Raw genomic sequence first — 12,079 nt, forward strand, 5'->3', positions numbered from 1 at the left:
GTCAAGATTAATAGGAGGAGCTTTTTTGTGGTTTCAGCCTTTGTTTGCAACTTCAAAAGTATATTTGATGACTCCCCAGGTTTGAAAACAAAGTAATTTTTCTCCTATATTATGTGCTTCAGGGTTTATCCATCAGAGGATAGATGTGACAAACTTGGACCTTACCTGTTTCATGTGGAAAGGCTTGTGTGCCTTTTTAACTTTTTGGAACAATTGTGAAGTTGGGAAGGGTGATTAGAGGCAAACAATACAAAAAAAAAAAAAAAAAAAAAAAGTGGTCCAGAAAAAAAACGGTGATTTTTAGCCCAGCTGGATGGTTCAGATGTTACAAACTGCATCAGAAGTACTATTGCTTGGATGGATTAAAATTCTCTGCTGTTTCTTCTTAATAAGCATGCTTCCAAAAGGGGAGTTACACTGGGGAAAGGGAGAAAAGGCAAGGATATTAAGTATTGCAATACTGTTTCTCCTACCCCATTAAATTTGGTGTTCCACCAAATCCTGCTCTAAGAACACCATATGTGTGAAATCTGGATTTGTGAAGGTGTCGGCTGGAAAGAGAAGGCAGCCCCACGGATGAGAGGGTTGTGTTAGCTCGTGTGGTTCTCTGCACCCCGGAGCGTGCCGTAGGCAGCTGTGCTTTGCAGGGGGGGAGGGAGTAGAAAGCCTAGGTGTTGCAGAGGTGGGAAGGGTATGGTTTTGACCCTCAGGAGGTGGGTTTGGCTGCACACTGGTCCTCATGTCACCAACTTTAACTGTATGTTAATGGCTTACACCTTTTTTCAGAACCATAACAGTGTCGTACAAAATAGCGCCGTTTCCGTGTTTAAGGCTTCCGTTGCAATCCTGTTGACTAAAAGAAGAATTTACTTAGCTCCTCAGCATACATCTGGTATGAAACCATCAGATATGCATGAACACAGAATGTGTATGTGTGTGGAATGAGCAGCAAGTTGAAGCACCTGACAAATCATCAGTGCAGAAACATCAGTTTTAAAAATAGTTGGAAAAAGCAGTTTCTTCTTATAACTTCACAGACTTAACATGAGGCGAAGGTGCAGTTTTATGGTTTTGTTCAGGTTCTCCCTGATAATGTCCAGAAGGAGTAGCAGTATCTTTAGCTGGGCAAATGGATGTACTGCAGTATCAGATAAGCATTTTTTCAGGGTATTATAAGCACATACCACCTATCCAATAGCACCACCAAATCTGGCTAACTGTGCTGTATGCTTACTAGTGAAATCGCATGCTATTGTTTGTTGTATTCTGTCAGCTCCAGAGCTGTGTGCAGGGCAGTATTGCTAGTCATGTCTGTATTTGATTCAGTATCTAATACCAGGTATAAGTACCTAAACTGCCACTGGAATTCTTGCTCTTGTTGCTCTTTTCCCCTGAAACTCCTATGCCTATGAACCTGATGTCAGCAACCTCTTTATAACACCTGTTGCCTTATCTCTTTGTTCTATGTTGTTGTTGCTTTTCTCTATTGTTCTCAAAAGAAAGTGTTTTCCAAGCCAAGTCTTTCAATTTTTTTAATCCTCTTTCCACCAGATCTCTCAGTCTCATTCTCCTTCAGAACCTCTGCTTTCTTTCCTCTGAAACATACCTGGCATATAAATTAAATGCAGCTTTATACTTACCTGTTTCTAACTGCAAGTATTTCTACAGTTCCTACTGAGGCTATACAAACAATAATAATACTGCCCCAGGAAGCTCCCTCTGGCACTGTAAACTGACTCATTTCCATCAACTGTTGTGTGAAAGTGCTCTGGGTCACTAATTACTTTTGTAACTGATGATTAATTGGACAACAGATTTCTCTTATCAGGGCATGAATGGTCTGGGTGTGCTGACCTTCTTAAAGGGTTTTGCTTTTTAGCCAGTTAAAAGTCTTAGCTGCAAAGGTGTGCTGGGATTAACATGGTTGGAATTGTAAAACAATTTTCATTGAGTCTTTGTTGGACAGTATTTTCTTCATATTTCATGGCAAAACTTATCAATAAGGCATTTGTAAATGATTTATTGTTTAAATACTCATTTTTGTGTTTATTGTGGATTCTTAAATTAATGCTTTTTTGTTGCAGGGATACTAGTATGGAGCAAAGTTTTGCATTTACTGTGCAGCTTTTATATCCTGAACTGGGGAATTGCTTGCATTTGGTACTGAAAACAGGAGAAATGCCTTTGTGCACAGAATGTTTTTTTCCTTAATCTAAATTCAAGAAATAAAACAGTTTTGTATTTAAAGATAAAGGAAAAGGTAGCTCTACTGTATTCTGTTGGGTTTTGGGGAAGAAAAGTAGGGGAACAAGCTTTCAGCACTTCGGTAAAGGACAGTGATCTTCTGCCTTTCTGGTTTAGTCATTTGAATTTACAGGCATCTGGAAACGGAACTAACTAGTTAGGTCAGTCCTCAAATGCATTTCTGTTGATCTGTCTACCCCAGTGGATTCTAGTTCAGGTTTTACACAGGCCTTAAGTTATCTGCTATTAACTGTTCCCTCTCATCGTCAAATGGTGTGGGTACTTCAAGACTTTCACCTTAATTGAAACAAGTAAAGTCATGTTGTTTAAATGACAGTCACACAGATAGTTTCACCACAAAACTCCAGGGAACTATCAGATTAATTTGCTGTCTGTGTTTTGTTGTCAGAACTGTTCTGAAATTTGATTTTGTTCTGGAGGCTTCGTTCCCGAAGGCACACATGAAAATAGACAAGGGTTCATAAATTCTAACTTTAAATAATTTTTTTTTTAAATTAAACTTTTTTTTTTGTCATTAGTAAGGTAAACTAGATTGGGATATTGTGTTTTCATATAAGTATCTGCAGGAAGAAGCCCTGGAGTCTTTGTGCAGAATTGACAGGCTTCAACAAGAGCGGGTAGTGCTTGAAGTAATACATTTTTCACCTTCAGTTCTGAGAGCTCTGCTCTTAGCATTAATTGAATTCCTGCCTCTAGCTCTTGATGCTCTACTCCTGCTTTGTATTTCTGAACAGAAAATGTGGTGCAATACTAAGTGTATTTAAATAGCTTTGCACCAAGACAGAATATGGACAAATGATTAAGTTTGATAAGCATTTTAAATAACGTGTAAATAAGATGAAATGCTATAAATTATAGGGCTATAACAAAAGGGAAGAGTGATGGCTTTTGTTATGAGACAGACTTGTCAGACTGAGTTCCTTTATCGCATTCCAGCTACACCAGTATTCGTGCAGTGTAAAGATACCATGTGTAAGTGTCAGGCGTAATATATCAGGTCAGAATCCTTGGGGGTTTTCTCTGTTGTGTATATATTTAATGATTTATGGCCAGATTATGCAATTTTGCATTGGCTCCAGGTGTTCAGTCCCTCCATAGATCTTTGATAAATGCTGAAGCAAGTACCACAATTGGCAAAACTAATTGTTCCAGTCAAATAGAAAAAATACATTCTTGAAAGGTTTGGGCAGTCAGCTGTTCCTGGGAACAGACTATACCACAAGGTTAATTTTAACCTTTATTTTATTTGTTCCTTTTTGCTTACTGGTTATGATGCTTCTTGGCAAAGATATGTAGCAACTCTACTTTCTCTCTTGTTCTGGCTTCTCCAGAGGGTGGAACTTGAGATCACCTGTTACTTGCATGCTGCATTGTTGCTGGTTTCATGTGGATTTCACTAGCCTGCTGCGTTTTAACTTCATGTTTGTTGTTCCCCTTTGGCATGAAATTATCCATTTGTCCGCTTTGCCTCCACTTCTGCAAATGGAGGTTGAGGGGTGGCTGGCTGTTACAGGTAGCGTACTGTGCGTGCAGGGGGATCTGCGTAAGAAAGTTAGGATGATGTTAGTGTTAGGCTTTGACAGCATTGAAGAGTTGCTGCTGCTTAGACTTGGTACATGGAAACTAAGGAGACGAAATAGAAAAGTGCGTTTGTATTGTTTGTTTAGTTAACACGGAGATGTAGAGGTTTTCCATATGGATTAATTTTAGTGGACTACTTCCACGGTGCCGGTGCTTCGGAAAGTTACAAATAACCTTCATCCAGTTTGAGGCTGAGGTTATTGCATCTTGTTTATAGAGTCTCACTTGTATCAGTTGTGATTGTTTTGTTGGCTCGGGGAGGGGTGTTTTGAATTTTTTCTGTAAGATGGATCACACAATGTTCTTTTAAAACCAGTGTGTACTTAAAACTATCTTTTGTGTTTCTGGGAACACTGTAATGTTACGTTTGACTTCATAATAGGCACAGAAAAAGTACGGCAAGCTCAGGACTGCAAGGACCTCCACATTGTAAACCCTGACTGGCTGTGGAGCTGCCTGGAGCGCTGGGACAAGGTTGAGGAACAGCTCTTTCCCTTGAAGGATGACTACATAAAAACACACAGGTAAGTGGGAGCTTGGGGGAGCTGGGGCCGTGAAAGTAGGCTGTTCATGCAATGATGCTAACTGGTTAATACAGCTATAAAATGGGTTTCTGACCAAATCACAATGGTGTGCAATCCTTACAGATTTTGTGAAAGAACCCTCTATTTTTGTGCATGTCTTTGCTGCTTAAACTGAAAACTGGTAAGGGATCAAGAGGCAGTTCAGCAACTAGCAGGATTAGGAGAAACCCGTGGTACAAGTAGTTTCTTCGGCAGTTGTCATTGTTAGCCATTTTCAGCTGGAGCAGCTGACCTTGTCAATTCATCCACAAACTAACACAGGGAGTGCCATCAAGGTGCAGTATCGTTCATTCTGCCAAATGAAGAAAAAAATGTACACATTCCCACAGCATGAAAAATTGGTTAAGTATGGCATTTTTTTGAGACTTGGTAGTGAGGAGGAAGGGAGAAATGGAAAAATACAGAAGAAAAATCTTAAGAGGGGTTGAAAGACATGAAGATAAAAGCAGTAGCTGGAAGAAAGGAAGTAGTGGGAGGAGGTTTGAGGATAAGAGGAAAGTGTTGGAAGAGAAAGGGTTAAAAATAATCATTGCCCTAGGGTGACAGCAAATAGAAGGGATAGCCAAAAACTTTATTAATAGAGAAGTCAAAGGGCTGTTAAGAATAGTACCCTTTAGGAAAGTGCCATGGCTAAAATAACTCATGACAAGATCCTGTAGAGCCAGGTTCTGCTTCTTGACTTGCTGTTTGAACAGACTCAAATTAATAGTATCTTGCAGGGCCGCAGAGGGGCTGCCCGTCTGGGTGTGGGCAGGAAGGGGCATCGCAGCTGGGTTTGCCAGCACCGAAGTGATCGCGGTGTGACTGACTGGCTCGGCTAGGGATTGGTGTTCTGCTTAGAAGATGCTAGCCCCTGGAGGGCAGGATGGGCAAGTCTTATGGCGATGTCTGGGCACTAAAAGTAGAAACATCTGGAAGTGAGGTCACTTATCAAATGGGAAGCTAGGCAGAGACACAGGATCTCTAAAACTCAGGAAAGAGATGTAGCCTACTTATGGCTTGACTAGAATACTTTATTTTTAAAAAGTTCTATCAGATTTTCTTTTAATCCAGCTTTGGAATATTTGTGTGGGATGTTTGATTTGTCTGAGGCCTGACACTGCAAAGTTCTCAGTGGAAATCTGGACAGTGACTTGTAAGCATCATTTTTTGATGAATGTTAGTCTTTCTGCCTTTGTTAATGCACTCTTCCATTTTATTGGAAATTGGTAATTTTTCCTACTTTTATGTTTCAAATACAATATACCTTAACTTCATACTTTCCCTCACCCCTCCCCCAAACTTCAGTCAGTAAGACAGCTGTCTTAATGCAAATACTTTCAGTTCAACGTGTGCAAATTCTTTGGAAAATATTTTCTTCTTAATGAAGCTGCTTGAAATAGTGATTACTAGTCCAAAGCACTTAGGAACTGGGGAAGGGATGAACTCTGAGAAGAGATTTGTGTGTAAAATGAGCTTAAGAATAGCAAAAAACCAGTAAGTAAATTTGGAATCGATGGACCTTAAGTATTGATGCTACAAGATTACTTCAGAATCATCCGTGAAAGCATATGGTAAAAACTCCAGTTTTGTGGCACTTCTAGTATTTGTTACAGTATAGTTCAGTTGTTTTTTTCTATAGCATTGGCTTCATGGTGCATAACATTGTTTTGGTTTATATTTTTTTAAATTATTCAGTTTGCTGCTTCTTTTTTTGCAGCACTTCATCATAATTAGATAGTATGCCATAATGGCAATTCCTGCAGACTGATCTCTGAATGTTTCTGCTGATACTTCTAAAATTATGTTTTAAAATGCAGCATGGTGATCATAGGTTGCTTGGTATTTTAACGAATTAGTTTGGATGACTTGCAAATTAATACTGTGTGTTATTTTCTCTCGGAGCTAATCTTGGGGAGCAGATCCAATGGTGTGATACAATGGCATGCTTTTTCTCTTTATTGCATATATGCAGATTGTCACGCTACTCAGGTTGTGCATTTGTTACTATGTGGAAGCAATTTCAATAACTTCATATGATAATATTTAAGGCACATTTTAATATTTTTTTAATAATGTAAATATGACATTATCTGTGTTTCTGCATTTTTCTGTTTTAAATTCAGTGAGGCTTTATGAGGCTTTAATGGGAGTGCAAGAGGAGAAATGTTTCTTCAGAAATTTTCCAAACCAGTTCCCCCCGCAACTTTCTCATTTAGGAAAAAACAAAAAATGTTAATTTTTTACATCCTGGTTGGTTTGCTTATTTAAATTTCTAAAGCAATTTTTTCTGAACTCCATCCAACAGAGAGAATAGCCCTGCCACATTTCCTGATACACACAGCACCTTTCAGACAGCTCTGTTTCACCCAACACCCATCCATCCAAAGTCTCAACCTGGTCCTGAAGTTCGACTTTATGATCCTAACACCGGAAAGCTAATCAGGAAGGGCACTCAGACCTCTGGGCAGTCGATGTACATCCAGTCTCCAGCTCCTCCCATCACCTTACCAGTCCATGGTGAACACTCATCCTTCAGGTACCTAAAGCGTAGCTAGAGTCACTTCAACTATACTTTCAGAAGCTGTAGTAAATATAACTCTCTTGTTATCTTTGCATTTGATTAAATTGTCGTCTTTGCTGTAGTTCCTTTATTTGCTTTCTAAAAAGCCAAGGAAATGAGTAAAACTGAATAGTCGGCTGAAGTGAAATCAAGATGTTAGAATTCCAGATACTTTTTGTGCTTCACTCAAGTGCAACTGGAAACATCAGAACAAATAAATGCAGTGTGGTCTGTACTCTCTAAAGAATGTTGATAACTCATCTGTGAAGTGAGGCAGCCTAACATATTTGAATGAGTCTTAAAATATTGAGTTGGGTTTTTTGTCTATAAAATATATCTGATAGCATTTGGCTTTTGTTAATAAAATTTTCCTTTTCACCTAATTTCTTCAGATGGGATGTTAGCTTTGTGTTTTGTTTTGAGGCATATCGGAAGAGGGATGTAGCTAGCGGAGTATTACTAAATAAAGCCGTATGACTGAGTGCTAGTTAATAATCCTTATATCACTAAATCGAGACACTAAACCAGGAGGAGGAGGCGGCAGCGGCCTGCTTTTTGAAGTACAAAGGCTAGCATCTGGACTTTGTCAAAAGTTGTGGATTTGGTTAAGCTACAGCAACACTTTTCTCTTAATTAAGGATGGGTAAAACATCTGAAATTTATCCCTAGGTATCTATGTAAAAGATCTAACTTTCTGGAAAGCTTACAAGTTCAGCAAGGCTTGTTGGCTCCAGTGGTGAAGCAGTATCCAGCTGAAGGCAGAGCTTTTCTCTTTGTAAAAAGTGATCAGAATTCCTTTGTGCAATGCGATCAGAATATAGCAGTGGTTATAAAGCAGTTCAGTTTTCCAAACTACTACAAAAATCCAAAGCACAATTTACAAATGCACAGTTTTCTACCTTTCTTCTCCTTCCCCTGCTGCTTTTGCAGTATATCACTTATATTTATAAATCACTTAAAGGTTTTATAAGTGTAGCTTGTTAAGTTTCCACTCCATCTTCCTGTTGCTAAATTATTTCGACCTATGGTTTTTTCAGTTGTCATCTTTTTATAGGGTTTTTCTTATTTCAGCTTCCTTGTTTCTGTCAATACAGGTTTTTTGATTCTTTTAGTTTAAGACATCTTGTTTTCAGTTCCTTTTTAACTGCGTCTTAAATGTGTCTTTACTATGACATGTTAAATGAACAGAAAAAAGTTTCAGCAAGAGACGGCATATATCCAGACAGGAGCTGAAAAGCTTTTGGTTTTCTTTCTCAGTTATCGTAGAAGGAATTTGTCTAGAAATAGAGCTGAGAAGGTTGTACATGTATATAATTGCATGACGCTTCTAAGTTTCTCTAATATGATTGTTTATGTTGGTATTAATACATCGTTCAATGCTTTAAGAGGAGTAGATTTTGATGTCTGCTTTACCTTTGTGACCAGCCTAATGAAGAGTTTTGTCCACACCTAAGCCTATTTTTCTTTAATGCAGATGTGCTTCTTCACTTGAACATCTTATGGAGGAGAGAAACACACTTCACCTGTCCTTAGTTGAGTTTCTTAGAGCCCCAGACAGGTTTTTTGGGTGGAGCAAGACTGTATCTCCTTTCTACTTCCTTACTTTATTTCATTTATACATTTTTTTTGACTGTCAATGCTCAGGGTTGAGATGCTTTAATCTAAGAAAATGAATCCAATTACTCAGTGCTACAACTACAGCCTGTAACTAAGCAGCTGTAAGAAAAGAGATTAGCATAAGATAACCTGGGAAATAATATTTTCATCATCATTTCCTGTTGATTTGGTTCTAGTGGTAAAATTAGTGACCTGTAAATACTGACCTCTTAATTGAGGCATGCCTGTATTCTTCAGAGCACTTCCACTGTCCTCAATTAAGATGGTGAGGAGTATCTTGGTAAAATCTAGGAGGAAAGCAGTGCAGCGATCAATACCACTTTAAGTACTTTTAATTGATAGGAAGTACAGTGCAAGCAGAGCATGAAGGCTGTAAAGAAGTAACAGAAGACCAAATAAGAACAGCTTTGCTGTGTTTTGACTGAGCAAGAGCTGAGGCAGAAGTACTGTATTTTTGCCTTGCTTTGTCTTAATGCATACATCAGTGACAGCTTTTAAAAAAAGCATTGCATCCAACTCAGAAATTGATGTGATACTTGACTTCAGAGAAAACTTCCTTAGTGCAGCAGTTTCTTGGTAGAGGGCAATGTATTTTGTGTCCTGACAGACTTCATATGCTCATATGTTCACCTGCTGCAGAAAGAGAGTATTTGTAACTAAGGCATTGAATTTAAGCAGAATTAGATAAAGATGTTAGCACTCACAACTGCTCCTGTTGTGGGTGGATGTAGTCAAAGCCTCCAATAACCTTTTCCGATAGTTCTTTGAAACTTCATCTGACTCTGAATTTCATACAGCGAGCAACAAAATTGCAGTGCTGTGAGAGGAAACCCTTGGGGAGATGGTGGCTGGACATGGCACAGCAATGGTGCTCAGCCTCTTGCTGTAAGGGTAGACCTTGTGCTTGGAAGATACCTCTTGCAAGGCTGGTTGCTGCGAAGGGCTTCAAGTTATCCGAGCACCACTTTGTAAGAACAGTTTCAGTTCTCATTTTTGTTTTCGGTTCAACATTTTTTATTTCTTTCTGGGATTCAACTTGGAAGATAATTTAAAATAGGATATGATTAGTTTAAATATCTACACACAATTTGTAGTGAAACTGTGACCATTGAATTACAGATGGTTCAGTTAATCTGGTCAACGTTCCGTGCGGCTGGCATAGGTCTTGCTGTTGTGCTTGGCTTTGCGACTTGAGCCCCTGCTTTTTGTCACGGCTGTTGCAGCCCGAGCAGAAGCGTGGCAAGGAGTTTGCAGCTGTACTGAAAGGGAAGGGAAGGGAATGCAGTGGTGTTAGTGGCAGCTGGCAGGAGCTCTTCTCTGGCTGAGAATGGGAAGGAATCCTCTTCAAAAATAGCCTGGGTATCAGAGCTTTGACACCATATCTATCTCAACAATTTGCATTTTCATATGGCAGTAGTATTCTACAAATGTTACAGTAAATGCTGAAGTTGTAACAGGTCGTGAGAGTGTAATATAGTGTTGTCCAAAAAAATGCAATTGATGATGGCATCTTGAACTAGAATAAAGAAAAAAATAATAGTACAAGTTAAATTCTAGTGAGTGTTAGTAATACACTAACAGATCAGACAACACTTCAAATACGGATATAAATTATATCTGAGGAGTTAAAAGTGACACTCTGGTTTTAAATAATGCTAAGATGCACCGAATGTTTGGTTTGAAAAGGTGTGTTAAGCAGATGTTGGTGGCTGAAGCATTTCTTTAAGATTTGTATAAATTAATTTCACTTATAAAATTTTTGTGTCTTAATTCACATGCTCATAATTACATTTTTCCCCATCCAATGTTATCAGTCTCCTTATGACAGCAAAAATACAAATTACCAAATTGGAATCACAAATGGAATTGAAATATTTTTAACATTTTCATGATGATAACGCTGTTTTAGCTTTTGCCCTGATGCTATATCAATGAAAGTGTTAAGATGCTTGTTACTTTCACAAATGTTGAACCCACTCTGCACATGCATGTCCTTGTGCGTGTAAGACTGGCAAGTGCCAACCAACCTGTGCAGGGTTGAATATGGTGTTATTTTTAAAAACAACTCGTGAATATCACCTGATTAGAAACAAATGTAAATTCCTGCGTTTGTATGTCTTCAAATTTTAATCAACCTAACCAGAAGCTGAAAATGTAAAGCCTGAAAAATGTCTTTGATAAAATAAAAATGTTTCTTACATACCTTAAAGAAGTCTTTGTTTTATATTGCTTTTTGGCATGCTTGGTGAAAAGTCCCAGTGTTTCTTATATAGTATCATTTGGAAAATACTGGAAATAAAATAAAAACAAGAAAGCAAGCCTGACAGAACTCTTCAGAAGCTATTAATACCGTTATTTTACAGTTAATATTTGTGTATAATAATGTGGTCAAGGCTGATCTCATATTTTATTCTGCAAAAGAAGTTCTTGCTGTCATCAGTATGATAATGTGTTCTTAAAAAATGCTAGATTTATTTCTAGTCTAAGAATCTGCTTGGCTGCCTGCTACATATAACTTGTGTATAATTCTTGGCGTGGTCAAGCTTGTCATGGTTTTAAATACAGTTGTATATGATGCTTATATTTTTGCTTTGTCATTCTCTGTTTTACTAAGAACACAAATAGCATTGCCACCTTTCTCTTGGCTAGGGAACCTATAAAAAAGCATGGAAATCCTATTTTAAAAGATCCTTTGAGGAAATATAGTGGAATGTTGTATTTTTCCTCTCTTACTTGTGAAAATTACTGTCAGAGAGCAGTTTAACGGCAAAAGAAAACTGTGTGGTCTTGTAACATAGAAAACATTTAGTATATAGGGGGGAAACACCCCTCACAAAGCCGAAAGTACTGTTAAGCTGTGATGGAAAACATTTTGGCTAGCTCATTTGCACAACATCCAAATAGTTATTTTGGCTTCTTAGGAAATTCTGCGGTACAGAAACGACGGACTGCGGAGGGGCAGGTTTCCGCCGCGTTGCTATGTCGTGCTGAGCTGCCGGGCGCCTTCTGCAGCAGGCAGTGCTGGGTAGAACAGCCGTGGCTTGGCGCTCTCCTCCACCAACTCCAGTTAAAAAAGAAAAATGAATTCACATCCCCTGCGCCTATCCATGGCACCTGAGAGGAGAGATGTGTATTTAGGGAATAGGAGCCCTCAAAATGAGCTTGATTGACAGCTTCCTGTGGCTTTCAGATTTTATATGTTCTGGGATTGAAGTACTGATGTAGAAAAAAAAAGTTGATACTTAGTAAGCTTCTCAAGAAGCTGTCAAGTTCAGGATAGGAGAAATCTTTTTGTAGAACCTGTAATTATGACTGGATTTACATAATTTATTAATGGCTTTTTTGGGTGGGGCTGCTGATTTATAGCTTTATCTTGAAAATCTAGGCTTGGTGAAAAACAAGAAACTGAAACACTTGTTGGTAAAGACCACACTGTACCCTTTCTCAGCCACCACTGCTCTCAGAAACAGCTTGGTGGCGTCTCGCCTGG

At 38.6% G+C, this 12,079-nt stretch overlaps 1 protein-coding gene across 1 annotated transcript in view; it reads left to right on the forward strand.

The window, feature by feature from the left end:
* The window catches only part of CTDP1 (CTD phosphatase subunit 1), a 111,474-nt gene that overhangs the window by 37,956 nt on the left and 61,439 nt on the right, over nt 1-12,079 (forward strand). Inside the window, exons 9-10 of the mRNA XM_037379542.1 lie at nt 4,229-4,370; nt 6,718-6,948. Of these exons, the coding sequence (XP_037235439.1) occupies nt 4,229-4,370; nt 6,718-6,948 (373 nt within the window). The remainder of the gene's footprint in view (nt 1-4,228; nt 4,371-6,717; nt 6,949-12,079) is intronic.

Source organism: Falco rusticolus, chromosome 3, assembly GCF_015220075.1.
Source record: "Falco rusticolus isolate bFalRus1 chromosome 3, bFalRus1.pri, whole genome shotgun sequence".
Lineage (NCBI taxonomy): Eukaryota > Metazoa > Chordata > Aves > Falconiformes > Falconidae > Falco > Falco rusticolus.